Genomic DNA, 20,423 nt, shown 5'->3' with positions numbered 1-20,423 from the left:
GCAGCCCCGCTTACAGGCTCCACCTTCCGGCTCCTGGGGATCTAGGAAGCAACCACCACCGAGGAAGCGTCAGGCTTTGCCTACGGCTCAGCCGGCAGCTCGCACAGCACCTCTGCTGCCATCAGGGCCAGTCAAATCTGGCCAAAGGCGGCCTGCGACTTGAAAATCTGAGGGTGATTGTTTAGAGCAGGAATTCTTATAACGTTTCAAAGCCGTAAACAAAAAAGAGCAGCCAAACAAATGAAAAGTGCTCTTGTTTTTGAAGCTCTTTTATCTTTATTTGCCACCATGGACACAGGCTGCCAAATATCAGTTTCTGTAAAAGCCTTCTCTTACCCCTCTCATTTTGCCAGCCGTATACTGGGCTGCATCAAAAGAAGCATGACCAGCAGGTCAGAGGAGGTGATCCTGCCTCTGCTCTCAGAAGACCCCACTTGGAGCACTGTGTGCAGTTCTGGTGTCCTCAACATAAAAAGGACATGGAGCTGTTGGAGTAAGTCCAGAGGAGGCAAATCGAAGGCTGGAGCACCTCCCGTAGGAAGACAGGCTGAGAAAGTTGGGGCTGTTCAGCCTGGAGAAGAGAAGCTGTGTGGAGACCTCAGAGCAGCCTTCCAGTATCTGAGGTTCTTTACTGTGAGGGTGGTGATGTGATGAGTAAATTCCTGTTTGTTAATCAAATCTTGCTTGCTTAAGAGTTACTGGAAAATTACGACACTTTGACATTTTGCTTATAGACCACAGGCATCCGGTAAACAATGTATGGGGGAAGGAGATAAGGAGCCTTCCTCCCCACACCCACCAGGAGGCAGAATGAGACCCCTTATCAACAGGCCACACAGACGCAGAGTACACCAGGAAGTGACACGTATATCGGATGAAGAAGAGTATAAAACCAGTGACTTTGGGGAAGTGGGTTGTGCGCCGTTGGCGCAGCAGAGACTCCCCTGCCACCCAGCGCTGTTTTGCTTGCTGTCGCTTGCTCAATAAACCGATTTGATTCATTGGTCTGGTTCTCATCAATTTATTTGAGCCACATTTATAACAGTGAGGCACTGGAACAGGCTGACCAAAGAAGTGGTAAATGCTCCATCCCTGGCAGTGTTCAAGGCCAGGTTGGACAGAGTCTTGGGTGACATGGTCTAGTGTGTGGTGGCCCTGCCCATGCAAGGGGGTGTGGAACTTGATGATCTTAAGGTCCTTTCCAACCCTAAGTATTCTATGATTCTGTGAAAAGCCGGGTGGTATCTACAGAAATTATTCTTGCTACCAGAAAGTAACTGATCAAGAACTCTCAGTTCTGCATTTTAAACAAAACACTGTCTTCTTTCAAGATGGCATCCAACCTTTTTTCTCAGCATCCTGACAAAATGGCTCTTTTCCTTACAGAAATGTTTGAAACGGATGGGCCTTTAGAGCTGCATTATTAATCAACATCGTGATCTGGAATCTAGAAACTACCATTTGAAGTGAGCAAGAGGTCTTCAAACACTGTAATCAGCTCTTTGATGAACAGCTGAGAGGGAAACAGCTTCTTATGAGACTTGCAGGCTGCATCAAGCTCTTCTGTAGGATGGACCCAAGGGACACTTTGTTCCCTCTTATGTCTCTCTCTAACCTGTGGCCATTTGGGTGTTACCTTTAGATTTGTGACTTGCTTGGCCTCAGATGTTCTGCTGCTTGTTTTTCTCCTGTCTTTCAGCACACGTATCAGCAGAGTGGTGTGAAATTTATTTAGTGATCTGAGCCAGAAAGGTTGGACTCGTGCACTGACTTCAGCAGCATGCCCAGAAATGTGTTGGTATTTGAGCTGGAAATGTAAGTGTTCGCACATCCCACTTGCTGCATTCGTCATTGTGTAGTTATAGTATGGGCCTGCTGCTCTGTCAGGCAGAAACAGAAACACCATTCCTCCTCTTCTATTTTACTAGGATGGTCTTTTGCAATGTATGTATCTCACAGGATTACCTGGGTATATTCTTGAGTTAGTGGTGGTTGCCTCCATCTAGTTGTTTGTAGACTTGGAAGCTGCAGTGCCAGAGAAATAAGGAGCCCTTCTGCATACAGAACAGTGACAATTTATGATTGCTGTGAAGAAGGGAAATGGAATACCCTAGGTGAAGAGGTCAAAAGCAAAACCAAGACCAGCAGTACTAATACCAGGGAGAGCCTACATGGACCTCACAGTGCTGCAGAATGAGGTAAATGGAATTTATTTCTCCTTGCTGCACGAGGATCCCTAGACCTGTAGGCTTGGCAGCTCTCTGAATCCTAACCATAAAGATTACCTTAATTTTTAAGGCATCTTGGAGCTGAGCCTGACATCCTACAGAAGAATGGATGTCCCAGATGTGAAAGGTGTTGAGGGAGCAATGTTGGTGCAGTGCCGTGCTCCCCTTGGCATGCCTTTAGCAGCTGCAGTATCTCTGGAGCTGTTGGCTTTGTGGCTCTCTAGCCTTAACCATAACCCTATTTTTTAAGGTATTGTGGAGCTGAGGCTGATGTCCTGGTGCAGAATGGGTGTCCCAGATGTGAAATGTGTTGAGGGAGCACTGCTGGTGTGTCGAGTCTTCAGGACCTACATGTGTGAGACTCTGTCAATCGTGATTTGGATTTATGTGACTGTGAACATAAGGGCATGGGATCAGAACTGGTATTTGACATTAGTGCAAAATGTAACCAGTGCTCTTAACAAAAGCAAATGTTGGGTCTGTACTCAACTGCCTAAATCAGGAGAAAAATTTGAGATCTCCTTAACTGGCGTACCTATCCCCTACAAAATATCATGGAACCTATGGGTAAATACCAGCTTCTTTGGGAATCACGCTCAAAAGCAAGGACTCAGAATAACGAACCCCAATCCAGGTGAAAAGTATTACACCTCTATAGAGAGGTGTAGCCCACCAAAAAGGATGGGAATGATGATAGACTGTGGAGGTTCTACAGCTTTGGTGGGGAATCTCTCAAATTGTAACCATACTACAGATACTGGCTGGTTTGCTTGGTTCACAGGCAGGTGGCGACCTGTCCGTGAAGGGAAAGGATGGTACTGGTTATGTGGAGAAAATGCATGTAAAGCATTACCCTTTAACTGGAAAGGAGTGTGCACTTTGGGTGCAGCAGTCCCTAATCTTACAATTGTTAGCACATGTTCTTCTGGAACATGGATTAGGAGTTTTGTTAAATGCATCAGAAAAGGTTACAATCTGATAGCTGAATGAAAAGCCTCTTTCATAGCTTTGTTCGATGGCTTATCCCATCATTAGGTGTAAATGAATTAGAAAAGGCCATTGTGAACATATCAGCAACTATAGAAAACATAGAGAATAGCACAATAGATGCTATCCAAGCAGTACAGGAGGAATTATCTATTTTATCCAAAGTAGTTTTACAAAACCAAATGGCCTTGGACTAGCCTCACAAGGAGGAGGTTGCTCAGTAATCAATGATAGTGGTTGTTCTGATATAGATAAAAGTGGAAGAATCACAACTGATTTAAACGAGATAGAGGAATGAGTTAAGTTGCGCAGTAACATAAAGATGATACCTCATGGGGATTTGAGGGAATCTGGAAAGGACTGACCTTTTGGTTAACAAATATTTCCTGGTTGAAGCAGTTGTTTACCAGGGTCATAATATTAACAATTCTAATTATAGACACTTGCATTTCAATTCAGTGTTTCCACTGAATTAACTACCATTAAAGGCATTCAGATTGAATATTCCTCATGCTCCTCAACCTACTGAACCTCCATTGATTAGTCTTGATAATGAACCATTTGGCCAGCTGTTAGTTAACCAGAAGGCCACTAAAACATGTATACAAAAATGTATGGGAAAAGCGATAGAGGATGGTAATTTTATTGGGGACATGGCTGTCACTTTTCCTGTATTTTATAGAACAGATGGGCAGGGACAACAACAACTGGTACATGAAAGTATTCCGTACACAGTCTTTAAGGAATTGAAAGAATCAGTGATGGAAAATGGAATTCAAAGTCCTTACAATAAGTCTGCTAGAAATGATGGATACTTCAGGTTCTATGGGGCCATGGGGTTGGAACACTTAAATGAGAACGATTTTGACACCTGATCAGTACTGAATGTGGAGATTGGAATATAGTGACTTAGTGGCTTTACAGTTATTAGATAATGCTCAAAGAAGAATACCAATAGATGGTGCCATGTTAACAGGCTATGGGTGATGGTTGCAACCTCATAATCAAATTAATCTAAACCCTTTGGTATTCCAGCAAGCCACCTGTATGGCTGTTCAAGCCTGGAGGTGAGTACCTGCATCAGGAAAGAAAACTACTTCTGTCACAACTGTTCGCCAAGGGTCTCAGGAACCCTGTGTGTCTTTTATAGACCGATTAAATAATGCTGTACAAAGGCAGACCGATAATCCTGAGGCTGCTCGTGCGCTTTTATTTCAGCTAGCATATGAAAATACAAATGGATATTGCAAAGCTGCTTTAGCCCCAGTCAGGGAAGAATTTACAGACACTGCTGAGTTTATGAAAACATGTCAGGATATCGGTATGGAGACTCATAAGGGTTCTGTATCGGCTGCTGCATTATTGAAACTTAATATGCATCAGCAAAAATGTTGTAACTGTGGCCAGGAAGGACATATCAGTAAAATGTGTCCCAAAAAGAAACAAAAGCAGAAAGAAAAAACGCCATCTCAACCCTGTCCCAGATGCAAGAAGGGATATCACTGGAGCAATCAGTGTAAATCTAAATTTGATCGGGATGGAAATCCTTTGTTGGGAAACTCCAAATGGGGTGCGGCGAAATCCGGTGCCCCTCAAAACAACATGGTTTTTGCAGCAAATGCTCCATCTCCAATCTTGCAGCCACCACAACAGGCAGCACCAGGTTGGATTTGGCAACAAGTGCAGACATCGAATTAGATTGCTCCACTGTTAAAGCTACAGCTACCAATGCTTGAGGACCTTTACCAAATGGATTTATGGGTCTTTTGTTAGGATGCTCAGATACACCTCTCCAGGAAGTAAAAGTTCATCCAGGGGTAATAGATTTGGATTATACAGGAGAAATAAAAATTTTTGCATCTGCCTTAAATGGCAGTTTTAAAATTCCAAAAGGTCAAAAACTAGCACGACTTGCTTTGATTCCATACTGGCTGCCAAAAGGAGAAATTAACACAAGGAGTATCTCTGGATTTGGAAACTGGGAAAGCCGAGGCTTACTGGACCCAGCAGATTACTCAGAATCCATCTTTATTGAATTTGCAAATAGAGAATAGAATCTTTAGTGGATTAACAGACACTGGGGCAGATGTTTCAATTATTTCACCATCTCAATGGCTGACTGATTGGCCCTTTGAAAATACCTCAGCAACAGTAGCCAGAATAGGAGGTATACAGTCTCCTCTTAAAACATAGTTGAGTCCTCAAAGCTATTGCATCGGATGGTGATGTAGCTGATTTTTAACCATATATACTGCCAGTTTCTATGAATCTCTGGGGGTGAGATTTGCAAAGACAATGGAATTTGTTACTTACCACAGACAGTGCAAATTTAACCTAACGGTGGCTGAACTGAAGCCCCTGCTCAAACTTTCATGGTTAACAGAAAAAACAGTTTGGGTTGATCAGTGGCCTTAAAAAGGGGAAATATTGGAGCAAGCAGATTTATTGGTTGAAGAGCAACTGAAAGCAGGACATTGTTCCATCTACTAGCCCCTGCAACACACTTATTTTTGTAATTCCAAAGAAATCAGGGAAATGGCAACTTTTGCAAGATCTGCGTGCAATTAATAATGTAATGCTACCCATGGGGTCTTTACAACCAGGTTTGCCTAATGCTACTATGATTCCAGCTGACTGGCTTCTTTGCATTATTGATTTTAAGGACTGGTTTTTGCAATTCCTTTGCATCCTGCAGATTGTGATCATTTTGCTTTTTCCGTGCCTTCCGTCAACTGTGCTGCTCCTATGCAAAGATATCAATGGACTGTTTTGCCACAAGGAATGGTAACAGTGAATATAGTGAATATTGAATATAGCGACTCAAAAAATTGAGACAGTACAGGCAGAGAGAGTGCATTTACACTTGTGGATTTTTCTGCTCGTTGTTAATATGCAACAAAGGCCATTAGGAGTTATATGTCAAATTGACAGTAACTCTGTTTACTTTTTGGAATGGGTTTTTTAACACATACCCAGAGAAAGACTGTGACAGAATCATTAGATACGATTGTTGGCTTAATTGCCAAAGGCCATACGAGGGTTCAACATTTAACAGGCAACAACCCTGCAGAATTGTATTTACCATTAACTGTAACAGACTTTCAGTTCCTTTTTGCTCAGTCTGTGTCTTTCCAAATAGCATTAGCAGAGTTTATAGGAAAAGTTTTTTATGGTACTTCAAAACATAAATTGCTAAAAGCTTTTTCAGATTTTGATCTACAGGAGCAATTTGTAGTTCAAACACAACCCATTCAGAATGCTAAAACCATTTTTGTTGGTGGCCTTGGAGAAACTGGCAAAGCTGCTGTAGTTTGGTTTGAAAATGATTCCCGGCAATCCTCTGTTACAGATGTGGATGGCTCTATGCAGCTTGTTGAAATTGCTGCAGTCTTACATGGCCTACAGTTGCTCTCTTCAGAATCCTTAAATATTGTTTGTGACTCAGAATATGTTGTTCGATTGTTACCACACCTTCCTTTTAATGTGCTAAAAGAAATCAGTAACCATGCATTTTTTTGACATTTTGCTGAAGCTAAAACATTGTTTGGAAACTAGGAATTATTCTGGTTTTATTGGACATATTAGGTTGCATTCCAACCTGCCTGGCCCTTTAACTGTGGGTAATGACATAGAAGATTCCTTGATTGTTGACACTGTGCAGTTTACTTCTGCAGCTGCTTCACATTCCTTTTTTTATCAGAATGCCTCTGCTTGAAAGAAACACTTTAACCTGTCTTTTTCTCAAGCAAAGCAAATTGTCAGGACTTGCCCTGACTGTCAGTCGATAGCTCAATCCTCATTTGCCATGGGTGTAAATCCTCGTGGCTTAAAGGTGAATGAGAGTTGGCAAACAGATGTTACACACATTGCTTCCTTTGGTACCATTAAATATGTGAACGTGTCTATTGACACATCTTCACATATGATTTCGGCTTCTGCCCATAAAGGAGAGAAGGCTCATGATGTTATCCGACATTTAACACATGCATTTGCTACCTTAGAAGGACCTTCCCAGTTGAAAATGAACAACAGCCCTGCATATAATTCATTAGAATTATCATGACTTTTGCAGCAATGGGGTGTCATGCATGTCACTGGTATTCCCCCCTCCCCTACAGGAGGCCAGGGGATTGTGGAACGAACTCACACTGTTCTGAAATCCGTGCTACAAAAACAAAAAAGGGGGAATATGGTCCCTCAAGAACAATTAGACAATGCCATCTATCCATTGAATTTTTTAAATTGCACTCAATCTTCCATGAATACACCTGTCACTGCAGCACAACAACATTTTGGCTCTGATAGTCCACATTCAGAATGTGGTAAAGTGTTGTATCATGATCCTTTGGGCCCGCAGAAATGGGAAGGGCCTGTGGAACTGATAACCTGGGGAAGGGAGATATGCTTGTATTCTCCTACCTACAGGCCCACGGTGGCTGCCTGCAGTTTGTCAAGACATACTATGAGCTGGACAGGCAAGTTGAAGAACCCAATGCCTCAGATGCAGGAGATGACCTTGGAGACCCTGAGCAGAATGAGACAGAGGAAGAAAAAAAAGAAATTATTTGCAAAACATCACTTGGGGGCAACTGACTATGTTTAATGACTCAAATATGTGTGCTTGCAACATAGCTGTTATTAGAGGCTGTAATTTTGTGTATAAACCACCTGTATTTACTAGCCAGTTGCTAATAAGAAACTACACCTTGCATCTTATGTATTTGTCACTTGTAAAAGAGATGTTAGAGCATGCAAATTTGCAGCAGCTGCTAGAAAATGCTAAGGCAAAAGCTAGAAAGATCCTAATAACTGTACTTCACAATGGTAGTGTTAGGAAGCAGGTAATGGAAAGAATTAAGAGGATGGGAGAACACCACTGGTGGGAAATTTTCTTTGGATGGTCCCCCACTGCCACCAGCATCTTCAATGTGCTGCTGCACCCTGTAGTAGTTATACTGCTAATGTAAATCTGTATGTGCTTTGCCATGAGAGCAACCTGTTACTGGATGAAGCAGGTGAAACTGCATTGACAACAAGGTGCAAAGACTGAGGTTGGCCAAACACCTCCTACCATAGTCAAGGGCAAAGCTGGGTTGGCCTCTGTGTTTGTCACCAAGAAGAACCTTTTGCTCCACTGCTGGCTGCAACCCTGTAGGCACTGAGCGGTGGGGACACATGCCATGCCAGACCTTGATGGAAGGGATGGCCTCCTCTAAGAGGGCCATCCAGGAGGAAAGGGCAGGCCAAGAAGCCTGCGGTTGGCACGAGAGATGATGTAGTCCAAATCCCCTGCTCAAGCAGGGTCATCTAAAGCAGGTTTCATCACCTTCTATTCTCAAAGGCTAGTCTCAAGAAGCTGCTCTTGTGTGATTTAAGACTCCTTAAGCAGAGAAGGGGATAAGGAAAGCCAAGGACTGTGTGTTTGGAAGTAACAGCATCTATCTCCAGGTGCCAAAGACTCCCAGTATATCTGGCCAACACATTGGTGAAATCTTGTTTTTGGAGCCTGGACATCACCGATTTGCTTTGCTTCTCCTCCGTGTCATCTGGAGACTTGTTACCAATCTGCGAAGAACCAAAGCAAAGTGCTCACCGCCTTGATCATGCAAGGGGCAAACTAGGGCAGCAATTGATTTTTTTGCTTTTGGTACACAAGCATGGCTGTGAAGACTTTGATGGGTTACACTGCATGAATTTAAGCAACCACTCCAGTCCAATACATGCACAAATACAAAAGTTAAAGACCCTCACTAGCCACCTAGCAGAAAACACCAGGTGGAACCCCTTTCAGGGGTGGACATGGGGGTGGGACTGGCTGCAAAAAGCTGTTATATTACTATTAGTAGTAGGTATTGGGTTTTTATGTATTTTTTGTTGTTCCTTGTCTTTTAGTGCTAATCTGTTCCCTTGTAGACAGTATATTATATAAAACTGTAGTATGGAAGGTAAAATATCGGTGTGTTCCAACCACAGACTACAGGGTGGCACATGTCAGAGACAACATATAATTATCCGTGGTGAAACACACAAAAATGGAAAAGTACTGTTTGGCACAGGTTGTGGGAACATAACCTTGAAAATAGGCAGTTAACACCACTGTTAGCACAAGGGAGTCTTATACCGGTAAACATCTCTTCACGTGTGTGCTGATGTTGTAACTGGCAATTTTCCACTCCAACCCAAGAGGGGACATAAGGACCTGTGCAGGGACACATGGGTGAGAAGGTCAGATGCACATTTTGATTCAGGGGACACCCTCATAACACACTGCCTACCATCCCTCCGACTGGGCAACATGTACTGTCGCTTTCTCCTGCTCAGCAGTATCCTGCGCAATCAGGGGTTGGTATGTATGTAACCTGCTTCGTGTTAGTGTATATTTGCTTTGCATTTAGTAACTCAATGAAGAGACTAGAGCATTTGATTGTTTACATTGTTTGGTGTCCAGTCTTTGTACACGGGAATCCCACGAACACTGAACACTCCATCATGGATATCCTTACTTAACAACATACCTAAAACTCCATCTCTATAAGAGCCTCACTGGACACCACCCTACAAGACACCAGCTCCCTAAGTGTGAATGTCCAGACCCTGCTCCTAAGCCTAATGTGTTAGGACAGAAACCAGGACCTGGGCAAGTCCTACAGATGGTGCACTCCAGAACAGCCCCTCCAACACGGATATCCTCACTTACTTAGGCACCTAAAAGCCCATCTTTGTAAATTCTCTCCGGCCAGCACCCTCCAGTGAGATGCTTTGGGGGATGCTCCGGTGACCCCCTCCCGGACACACCGGGACCGGGCACCCCCGGGGCCTCCCTGCCCGCTCCCCTGGCGCTGTCCCGGCTGCCCCCCTCCCGCTCCCACCGGTTCACCCCCGCACAGGAGATGCGCTCCCGCCGCACGCCTCTGACCGCCACTTGCAAGCCGAGGGCAGCGCGGGGCTGAGCTGGCCCCGCCCCGCCGCCTCCCCGCCACTTACCGGGGCGCTGTCGGACGGGCGGGGCGGACCCCGAGGGCACGGACCCGGAGCCGCCGCTGCCCAGCAGCGCTCCCACGCGGTGCAGCCGCTCCAGGGGCTCCTTCTCCTTCCCTGTATGCCACACGTGGCCGCTACCGCTGCGTGCGGCGGGGCTTGGAGCAACCTAGTCCAGTGGAAGGTGTGTCCCTGCCCCCGGCAGGGGCTTGGAACTGGATAAGTTTTAAGGTCCCTTCCAACCCAAACCATTCTGGGATATGAGCATAGGTAGGAGCAAACTTTACTCATTTGCCTTTAACTGACGCTCCAAGTATTTTAAAATAACTCTTAAATAGGTTGCTGGTTTGATTACCCTTCGTACAAAACCCTCCTTCAAATGCAGGTTTGTTCTCTTCAGATTTAATGCACGAGCAGAAACCAAACCTGCATAACCACTGAAACCAGTGCAGAGTTTCAATAAACTTCAGCAGTGTCAGAAATTGTCCTCAAGGATCTTCCATACAGCAAATGCTTCCTTCTTCAAAACTTTCCTAAGCAAATGTTAGTGATGCTGCACCACACACACTCACCCCCAGGCACACGCATTCCTCCTGAGATGGGTACACAGCTTAGGATTTTAATCATCACCATCCTGTGTACTTGATCCTTTTTTCAAAGTCTGCTGATAGGGAAAAGCTGCAAGTGCTACACAACCAGGCAGACTCAGTGCTTCTTGCCAAAAAGATTAGGCTTTATTAAAGAATATGCCTATTGCCTATATTTAAGGATCTGTAGATCTATGAATGGGTACGATGGCTTGTTAGCATCAATATTTAAACACAGGTATGAAAAATGTCCTTCAGCTGAATGCCAAAGTGGATTAATTAATTGCTGGGCAAATCCCCAAGGATGAAACACCTATTAAAAGCCAACAGCAAGCCAGAAATCTCTTTCCATTTCATGTGGTAAAACACCAATTTATAATAAATCCTGAAAAAGGGTCTAGATACTTAACAGCAAAAGCCTATATTGTTATAGGGCAAGCATACAGCTTCACAACTCCAAACAGCTATCAATTATAGCTGCAAGTAAACTGAAAGAGTAGGTAGAAAGGAACCATGTCCATACTAAGCCAGTCAGCCATGTAGCAAAACTAAAGATCATTGTAACCAGTGCCATCTTAGAGAAGAAAAAAAGCCCAAACCCCTAAAAAACACAACAACTGAGAGGAACAATCACTTTGCATGGCATAAGCAGGAAGTTATTTTAACCTGATGACTTCCCTGCTCTAAACTTTAAGCATAACTTTTACATATTTTTAAAGCCTAGGGTTATTCTGTTAAATGACCTACTTGTAGTGGGACCCTAAGTGGACACCAGTATCCACAACTTCTACAGAACAGTGCATTATGATTAAGCACTAGATTTCTAGGGGAGGCGAAAAAAAAAACACACCAGCAGTGACTCATTCCATTGAAAAGCTTATTACCTGCACTTCCTAAGCAACAGGCTACAGAGATACTGAATGCAAAGTAAGCCAGATCCACCTGGAATACTTTGTATTCTCAGCTGAAAGTTTATAAACTCTCTCTTTTCATATTATAAAGGATTAACAGCATTTGTATGCACAGAAACTGCCTTTAGAGTGATGTCTGCAGACCTCCGAGTCACAAATTAAAATGTCTTCCTAAAATGTAGCAGTCTTAGCACCTCCTCTAAGTGGGGGAAAAAAGCCCATAACCAGAAAAGAAGGGTGAAGCAACACCGAGCTTTTTTCCCTAGACAGAAGACAATCCTGAGAGATTGCCTGAGAGAGATAGAATTCATGCTATCAGAATAAAAACCCAAAGGCACAAAATAGTTCACCTTTCCCCCTGAAAAGTTGTTTTTGAGTCAAGATCTGCTCTTTTCCTTGGCCAAGCATGAAACCTCTCTTCAGTTTAAGACTGCTTTCAAAATCCTGAGTGAAGCAGAAATCAAGTGCACACACTGGAATATGTACAGAATCTTACTGATAACAGAAATACAACACAACATATATCGCTACACTGGCTAGAAACACTTTAACTGTTCTGATGGAAAGACTCAGCTTATTGCTAGGAAATAAAGTGTCTGGAGCCCCGACCAACTGTTGATATTCCAATCAAATGCAACTTCAAAGAGTATTTTTTATTGTATTAAAAAAAATAAAAGCTGGAGAAGGAAATGGGGACAGAAATGAAAAACCATCCAGGGAGTCAATGGCATAGCTTGTCACCATGCAGTCTGAACATGACAATTGCAGATATTCAGAACAAGCAAGTCCAAATACTACATTCCCTGGGAGAGAGGAGGGAGTCTCTTGCCCTATTCACAGGCTAAAGTAAGAAGTTTTCAATGTACTTCAAGGCAAGACCCAGCTAGCAGAAGGAAGATTTTCTGACAGATAAAGCAAGGCAAAAGGATCTTCCTTGCAGTCTCTTGCTCCTGAGCCCCCTTCTTCAACTCCTCTTCTGGTGGCAGGAAGGCAAAGCATGTCCTGTCTCTGTGAGCCTGTGCGCTCCTTGGCTACGGTAACAGCAGTCATCTGTGACTCCTCTCCAAAGACATTTACACACCGAGATCAGTTGAATTCTGCATTCTGAAAGCATAAGCTGCAGTGGACATGATTTAGAATCAGTTATTTTTTTGCCCATCACGACAAAATAGAAATGGCAATTCCTTACTTTACAGACATTCTCTTAACGTAGCAGTTGCTCCAAACATCTGTCAAGTTTTTATATCCCAGGAGAACAGATGCAGCCAAAAGAATGTTTATTCTAAAATGACTCCTCTGAACTTCACAAGCAGGCAGGGGCAGCTCCCAATTTAATTAAACATACACACAGCAGCTCCCAGTTTAATTAAGGATACACAGCGCCACTTAGTGGTGAAAGCAGTCACCACTGACGTGGATGAGAAGTTATAACACCAGCCTTTTTCTTTACTCCCCCAAACATGAACCAAGTCTGGCCTGTCTCTCCTCGCTGGCCAAATACTATTACAGTGTCTTTACTACAAGAAAGTGTATTTACCAAGCAAAAGATGTCCAAGAGAGCTGAACCTCAAGGCCAGCAGAGCCAAAGGCTGCTGAGTATCAAACAGATGCATCCACTTTAAAGAGCTTTTCAGCATTCTCCAGCACTGTACCAGTTTCTGGTGACACAGACACAAGGAGTGTTTAATCAAATGATCCAGCTTAGTATCTGCCTATACTTCAAAGAACAGCAATGTCTTGGCTCACAACTTGTCTTTTATATAGACTTGAGTCATCAACAAATGCAACAGATGCAGAAAAACTAAACATTGGCTTTCTACTCCATCAACTAACTTGTGCACTTACATAACAAAACACAGTAACTAAAAGAAAGCCTTTCATTCAGGACAGATTAGTGCATCATTACAAAAAGGTAATGATTTCAACTGACAAAGTCAGCATCATCACTAGCAGCGCACCTTTCCTGAAGAGGAAATCCCTGTCTGTTATCAAATATCAACTGCAAGAGCACGTAAACAAAATAAACAACCAACAAACACACCCATATCCCAAAAGCTCTATTTATATTATATTCTATACATATATATATATATATGTCTCCACAGACGACAACTGTATCGATTTATACTTCAGGTCCTTCTCCTCCAGGAACCAGCTATAAAAGAATAAGACAATTGTGTGTTAGTGCCATAGATTAAAGTTTTACAAACTCGTATGTGACAGTTCTTGCTTTACAAGATCTTAGCAGATGGAGACTTCATGGTAGACCACAAAAGTGGTGTTTAGATTTGATATTATCTTACTCTGGCAACAGAGGAAATCAGTTACGGCCAGAGAAGCACATGCCAAAAAGAACCTCCAAAATACAAAGAATGTTTAACAGGACACAAAGGAGTTCCTACATAAGACGTTTTGTGTTTTGTCTTTGTTCTTCAGTTCAAGGAGATTTTTTTTGTCTAGAAACACTACAGCTTGTTTTCAGAAAGACATAGAACATGCTTCCTTTCATGTAGGATTTCTCCAATTGCTCATTCTTCCCCAGACTGTCGCTATACTGGGAAGTTGGTTTCCCCTTTCTGACTTTTATTGCTAAGCACAGCCCAAAAACTAATAGAGCCTGAACACTTCTACAGGCAGCAGGGTAAGTCAGCACAGCATTCTCCTGTGAAGAAAGTAAAGAACTTTCTTTAAGACAATTGAACAACACAAAAAGAAATGCAAAAGGAAAACTGTGAATAAGAAGAGGATAATTTCTTTCACTGACACATTCTTAATAGTTAGCTGAGCACTTCTAAAGACAAAGAGCTCTGCTGCTTTTGGGACCAAAGTAAGAAAAAGTCTAAAGCACAGTTTTCCTGATGTGGGAAGACATGCCCCCAAAAGAGACACAAGATCTAATATAGAAACATGTCCATGTCTTGCTGAACATCTGCATTCTAAGAACCCCCAGCTTCTGCTTCGTGGACATTATCCCACCAGCTGAACTGGATGGTAGTCTTACCCCATACAAGAAGTCAGAACACGCACTGTCCTTCAAGGATGCAGAGCAATAACCAAAGCAGAAAAAGGCTTAGAAATGAAGTCAAGATGGCACTTGCTGAGACACACAATAAGGAGGAGCAAGGTAGGTATGACAGCAAAATGGAGATTATTCATCATTCACAGAGAGCCAACTTGAGTCTAGGTCAGTCTTCCTCTTCTCTTCCCACAAAATTAGGAATGCCCTTATGTAGGAACTCCAGACTTCAATGCAGAGAAGCAAAAAACTCTGGGTCTGCTTCTGTATTTAGGACGTTGCAGAATCCAGCTTAAGGATGCATTAATCACAGTATCTGATTACTGTTTCAGTACTGATCTACATACATCAGCACATGAGAAACAAAACCAGTAGTGCTTTCCATATGGCATCATCCAACAGGCCTCCAGATATTTTTTTAAAGCACCTAAAGGTATACAGATCTTCGAGCACCAGGTGGATAATTATCACCAAATGACTCAATGAGCTTGTAAGCATCCAAACTGCTACAAACACATTTATATATAAAATAATGGATAAAATAGATGTAATCCACCTTCACACTTAGGCAGGCAAACACTCACAGGAGTTTAAAGCCACTGTATGAACCAGCCTCCAGAGTGGGTAAGAAAACCAGTGATTCCCTTGCACACCTCAAGCCCAGAAAAACAGTTACCTAAGTAAAATCAGGGTCATGCTCTTTTTATTATTATTCTTTTTAAGCTGTAACATGAACCAAGTAAGGCAATAATACCACTTTTCCAGCACCACTCATAGACAAATATGCCCTGGAAGGTATCTGAAAGTACCTTATGCAATGGAATTCTCTGGAAAGCTCAGCTTAAAGTAATTTAACTTAATTACTGACAGACTTACAGGTACAGAAAATAAATGCATGCTGCCTTTTAACCATGACGACTTACCATTGTTATGTTATTTCCATTTAACAAAATCTGGTCTAGTTTTGTGATTCTTCTGCCCTCAGGTGTAATCTCACTGAAGCAGCATTAGAAAAAGAACATAAGAACATGTAACCAGGGACAATGATTCATGTTTTGATTACAGAACTGACAAGCATGTCTGCATTAAGATGACAATTGCTGGAACTAACAAAGACATCACCCACCCTGCAGTGTAACTGACCACCTGGGTAAAGAAAGCTACCTGGCAACTATAAAGTTCCATTGTACTTTTCTGCTCAGTACATAAAGACACAGATTCACCCTGTAAATCTTGGCAATTTCTTGAATACCACCAACACTCAAAATAGGTTTCAAATATAAACACGGCACAGCAAAGTAATAAATACTTATCTTTATGTCTGACAGCTTTTTAAATCTTTGCTTAGACCTTAAGGAAATGTAAAAAGCAAACAAACTACTACACACAACCCATGCAAAATTAAGGCTACAAAACAGGAACCTGATTACAAGTATATATCATGCAACAGCTACTCTATGACACAGCTGTCCTGAATACATCATCACTATAGTTTAACTCCAAGATATAAACTATTCAGCTGGCAAGTATTCAAAAAATGTAAACCCACTTTGCTTATAGATTTTATACTATATTTTTTCCTCAGGAAACCAAACAGAAATAATGCTTACAATTCTGTAACATCTTCTAACACCATATCTGAATACACAGATTCAAGGAAAATAAGGCCCAGAGTTTTAAAATAAAAATAAAGTTATTTTCATTTTACTGAACTGTGATTCTATCTGTAAAATAAAAATACCAGAATACAACTGACCCACACAAAAAGTTTCTATCCAGTGAACTCAAACCTCTCAATGGCAATAAATGAGCTGAAGCATAAAGCATTTGACATAAACATTTCCATCAAAGGATACTGACAAAGTCATCAAATCCTAGAAGCGTTCCAACAATTTCTTTATCACTTTTCATCACAATATGAATGCGGGAGCCTATACATTTGTCCACAAGCTCTGTAAATAAAAACAAACAATAAAGTTGAAAGGTACAAGAGACTGTTTTATAGAAGAAGACATTCTTTTGAACAAATCCCCTGACACTGTGTGCGGTGAAAATGTATTTTAAAGGTGTACCTGTACTGCTAGTACACGACCATATTTCTGAGGCTGGAACTCTGCAGGAAGACGTTCCCTTCAGTGAGAACACTTTAATGCCATAGAATCATAGCTTGGATTGGAAAGGACCTTTAAGCTCCCCCGGGCTCCAACTCCCTGCCACGGGCAGGGACACCTTCCACTAGAGCAGGTTGCTCCAAGCCCCGTCCAGCCTGACTTCGAGCACTGCCAGGGTGCGCAGTTCGTTACCGCACACCAGCCGAGCATCAACACTCGGCTCCAGCCGGTGTCTGCTCCGCACCCACAGACACCCACCGGGATCCCCGTTCACTGCAGGCATCTCCCGAACTCGTCCACCCCATTCAAGCTTCCCGCCAAGCGACAGCGCCGCTCACACCAACCACAAGTGCCCGTAAACAGGCTTTCCCTCATCTCCCTTCCGTCCAGTTCCATGCTGTCCCGTTCCATGCCATCCCATCCCGTTCCATGCCATGCCATGCCATCCCATCCCGTTCCATGCTGTCCCATCCCCTCGCACACCGGAGCGGCGCAGCAGCACCACCCATTACCGAGCGGCAGCAGCTGAGACGGGTTGCTGGTCGCGGTGGCCGCCATGTTGGACCCACGCCTGACCAATCGCTGCCACCTCCCGCTTCAGATGTGAAGGGCGGTGCGGCAGCCCCGATGAGCGGATCGCAGAGCAATCGCTCCGCCGTTTTCCCCTGCTTAAATACACTCACCCACCCTTCAAATAGCTTTTCTTTTCGCGGGGAGTGGCAGGGGGATTTTAATCGCTGTACGCCATAGTTATCTTTATTTCCCCACCCAGATTTGTTCATTAATTCACAAGTGGGCTGCAGCAAGACGGATTTTTGGAAGCCCTTTTGGATATACACATGGCTTGGAGCAAAAATCACTGGCTGTTCAAACACGCTTGCTTCATACTGCAGCACTGAGCAACCTGCTCTAGTGGAAGGTGTCCCTGCACATGGCAGGAGATTGGAACTGGGTGAGCTTTAAGGTCCCTTCCAACCCAAACCAGTCTATAGTTAGATAAAACTGGTATTTCAACACCTAGAGTCATCGCACATTTTGTGCCCGGCTGCCTCTGTAAGAATCAAGCCCAAATAAATTCCATCCTCTGCCTTAGAGGGCATGAACCCTTGGAGGATGTAGAGCTGCTGGCTGCAGGGCGGCTAGCTCAGTTCTTGTGTGGTTAGTTCCCAGGCAACTCTGAATGTTCACAAAGTCAAATCCAACCTCTGGCATCAGCAGTTGCCATGCAGCTCCACACAGGATCACTTCACGGTGACCAGAGCAATGTGAGGACAGACTTGCCTCATAGCGAGGGTGCAGGGCTATGTCTCTCCCTGGAGCAGTGTGTACAAGGTGGCAGTCAGGGTAGTTGTAATGATGACGTAAGTTGGCACAGGCAGAGTGTGGGGACAGGCACAGAACCATAGATGAAATGCAAAGAGTAACCTTAATTTCTTTATCTCACCAAATAGAGGATCCTCTGAGCAGAACCCAGGCAGAGGCACAGGCATCATGGAGCTTGATCAATGCTGGAGTATCACCGACACTGCTGTTTTCCCTGTTAATCATGGATTCATGCAGGCTTCATTTACCACTGTGCTTTGATCTTCTCCATAGCAGGACAGAAATTTCAAGCGTGTCTCATTGGATGTCTCCAAATCAACTCTACTTGTCAAGCACAAAAAGATAAACAATTAGTATGATATGTATTTTTTTCTACAGCCCACTTGCAGTATATTTCTCAATGTATAAAAATTCTGATTCACCTTTCAGTAAAGTGGATTCAAATCCATTCTGTTAGTTCCAGGAATGGATGATAGTCCTTGGGTAGTCTGGTTCAGAGGAAGAGGAGGAGAACAACTTGGAAAATCTTGGCTAGGCAGGCTTACAAAATGAGTCTTCCAAGAAATAAGCCTTGTTTTGATGGGTTGGTTCTGAGCTGGTAAGTTCATGGGCTCTGTTTCCAGACATCTGCAGAAGGCGTCTACATGGGCACAGGGAAAAGACTAGAAAGGGGGTGGAAAACAGTCTCTTGAAAGTGGCAGTCTTTTCTTTTTGCTTGCCATTTTTGCTCATGGATTTTCCTGAACCACTGCATTATATGCAGTCTGACATGCAGACTGTCAGGAAGTGAAAAATAAGGAGGAAAAACTAACCATTTAATCTAAAAGGCAGTGTTGGCACAAAAGCAAGTGGACACAAGAACTGCTTTTATTGTTATGAAATGCAGAATTACTAATGAACTGATGAATGGATGGGGCTTTGAGCAACCTGGTCTAGTGGAAGGTGTCCCGGACCATGGCACGGGGGTGTGGAGCTTTAAGGTCCCTTCCAACCCAAACCTTTCCATGCTTCTATGAATTACAATTACTACAGTAATGATACGATAGTGATTCTTAAGTAAAATATTTACCTCTGAGTAACAGAAGAACTGTTTTCATTGCTGTTTGCTAGCTATGCACCAAGAAATAAATTCCTTTAGGAAAATTCTGAGACTTCTCTATGAGCTTGTTAGGTAGCAGCTCTCACTTCCTTTCTTTCTCATAAATACATGTGGGGTGAGCTGTGAAAAAAAAAAACTCAGATTATATCAACCAGTTTTCCTACAAGAGGTTGATGTTGTCAATCCAATGTTTTTACTGTTTTAGCAGGAAAGAAAATTTCAAGCAGAAAAAAAAATCTAATAATTTATTTAGAGACGCAATAAGGTATAATTATCCAGCAGTATCATATACAAATGTCTCTGTAATGCAAAATCCATAGCAGGAAGAGTGATGCCAGGCTGCACTTTCCTCAATGAACTGAGTATGAGCTATAAACACTCCCATACATCTTTGGGGTGATGTCTCATTACTGCAGTAGGCAATGGCCAATACTTCATACACTTTTCCTTTTTAAAATGATACTAAACAGTAAGTTACAGACTAAAACTAACAAGAAATCATTCACTTGCCAGAGCTGGATTGTTCTTTGTAGCTTATCCTGTGTTCCTTGCAGTATACTTTTTCTATAATGGCACTTCTGTTGGAGCTGAGGAACCATATGTAATTACATGCTTTCCTGTTATAATCTGAGCCTCTGGGTACTGTGCTCATGTTGAGATTTTCTTTAAGCATTATTCATTTACAGCTCTTTAAAAAATAATCTCTTCCTCCAATTTCCAGCGTAATAATTCAATGTCCAGTCTTTACTGAATGCTGTTGATTTATATAAGCAGAATTGAGTCATAACACAGGTTAAAGAGGGAGGATGGCCTGAGTGCACTATGTTTTTAAACCACACTAAATTTTCCTGTGCTCCAAAATGACAAACCTGGACAGAAACCATCCAAGACTCTCTTTATGCGCTGCCATTAACATGCATGGCTAGAAGGATGCAGCCGAGGATGTGCTGTTCTCTGCGCTTCAGGGGAGCTTTGAGAGATTTGCTCAGAGAAGAAGTAGACCACCACCAAGAGGAGGCACCATGGTGGGACCAGGACTGGCGGGAAGGCCTCAGCAACTCCACTGCCGGGCCTCCATTATGCTTTCCCGGCCGCAGGATAACACGCAGCCGCACGCCCTGGCAGTGATTTCGATGGGCTGAGGTTTCCTCCAGAGTGCCCGGCACAGCAACAGCAAATTACC

At 43.1% G+C, this 20,423-nt stretch overlaps 1 protein-coding gene across 3 annotated transcripts; it reads right to left on the bottom strand.

Annotated features, from left to right (window-relative positions):
• Nucleotides 1–13,550: 13,550 nt before the first annotated feature.
• LSM5 (LSM5 homolog, U6 small nuclear RNA and mRNA degradation associated) lies at nt 13,551–20,402 on the bottom strand. Of its 3 annotated transcripts, XM_061464784.1 has the most exons (6): nt 20,155–20,402; nt 19,211–19,360; nt 16,564–16,659; nt 16,318–16,345; nt 15,631–15,703; nt 13,551–13,846 (listed from the first exon to the last, which is right to left on the bottom strand). In XM_061464784.1, the coding sequence occupies exons 2-6, from the start codon at nt 19,236–19,238 to the stop codon at nt 13,814–13,816; spliced, it is 258 nt and encodes an 85-aa protein (XP_061320768.1). In that variant the 5' UTR covers nt 19,239–19,360; nt 20,155–20,402; the 3' UTR covers nt 13,551–13,813. The 3 variants fall into 3 exon arrangements, with proteins under 3 accessions (XP_061320768.1, XP_061320766.1, XP_061320767.1); XM_061464782.1 differs by lacking the exons at nt 19,211–19,360; nt 20,155–20,402 and adding an exon at nt 17,302–17,478 and having other exon boundaries at nt 16,564–16,657; XM_061464783.1 differs by lacking the exons at nt 19,211–19,360; nt 20,155–20,402 and adding an exon at nt 17,331–17,473.
• Nucleotides 20,403–20,423: the final 21 nt, after the last annotated feature.

This window comes from Pezoporus flaviventris, unplaced genomic scaffold, assembly GCF_033815535.1.
Source record: "Pezoporus flaviventris isolate CSIRO_AGI_PZ_B2104156 unplaced genomic scaffold, CSIRO_AGI_Pfla_v1 ptg000037l, whole genome shotgun sequence".
Lineage (NCBI taxonomy): Eukaryota > Metazoa > Chordata > Aves > Psittaciformes > Psittacidae > Pezoporus > Pezoporus flaviventris.
This window is presented reverse-complemented; position numbering and strand designations above follow the sequence as displayed.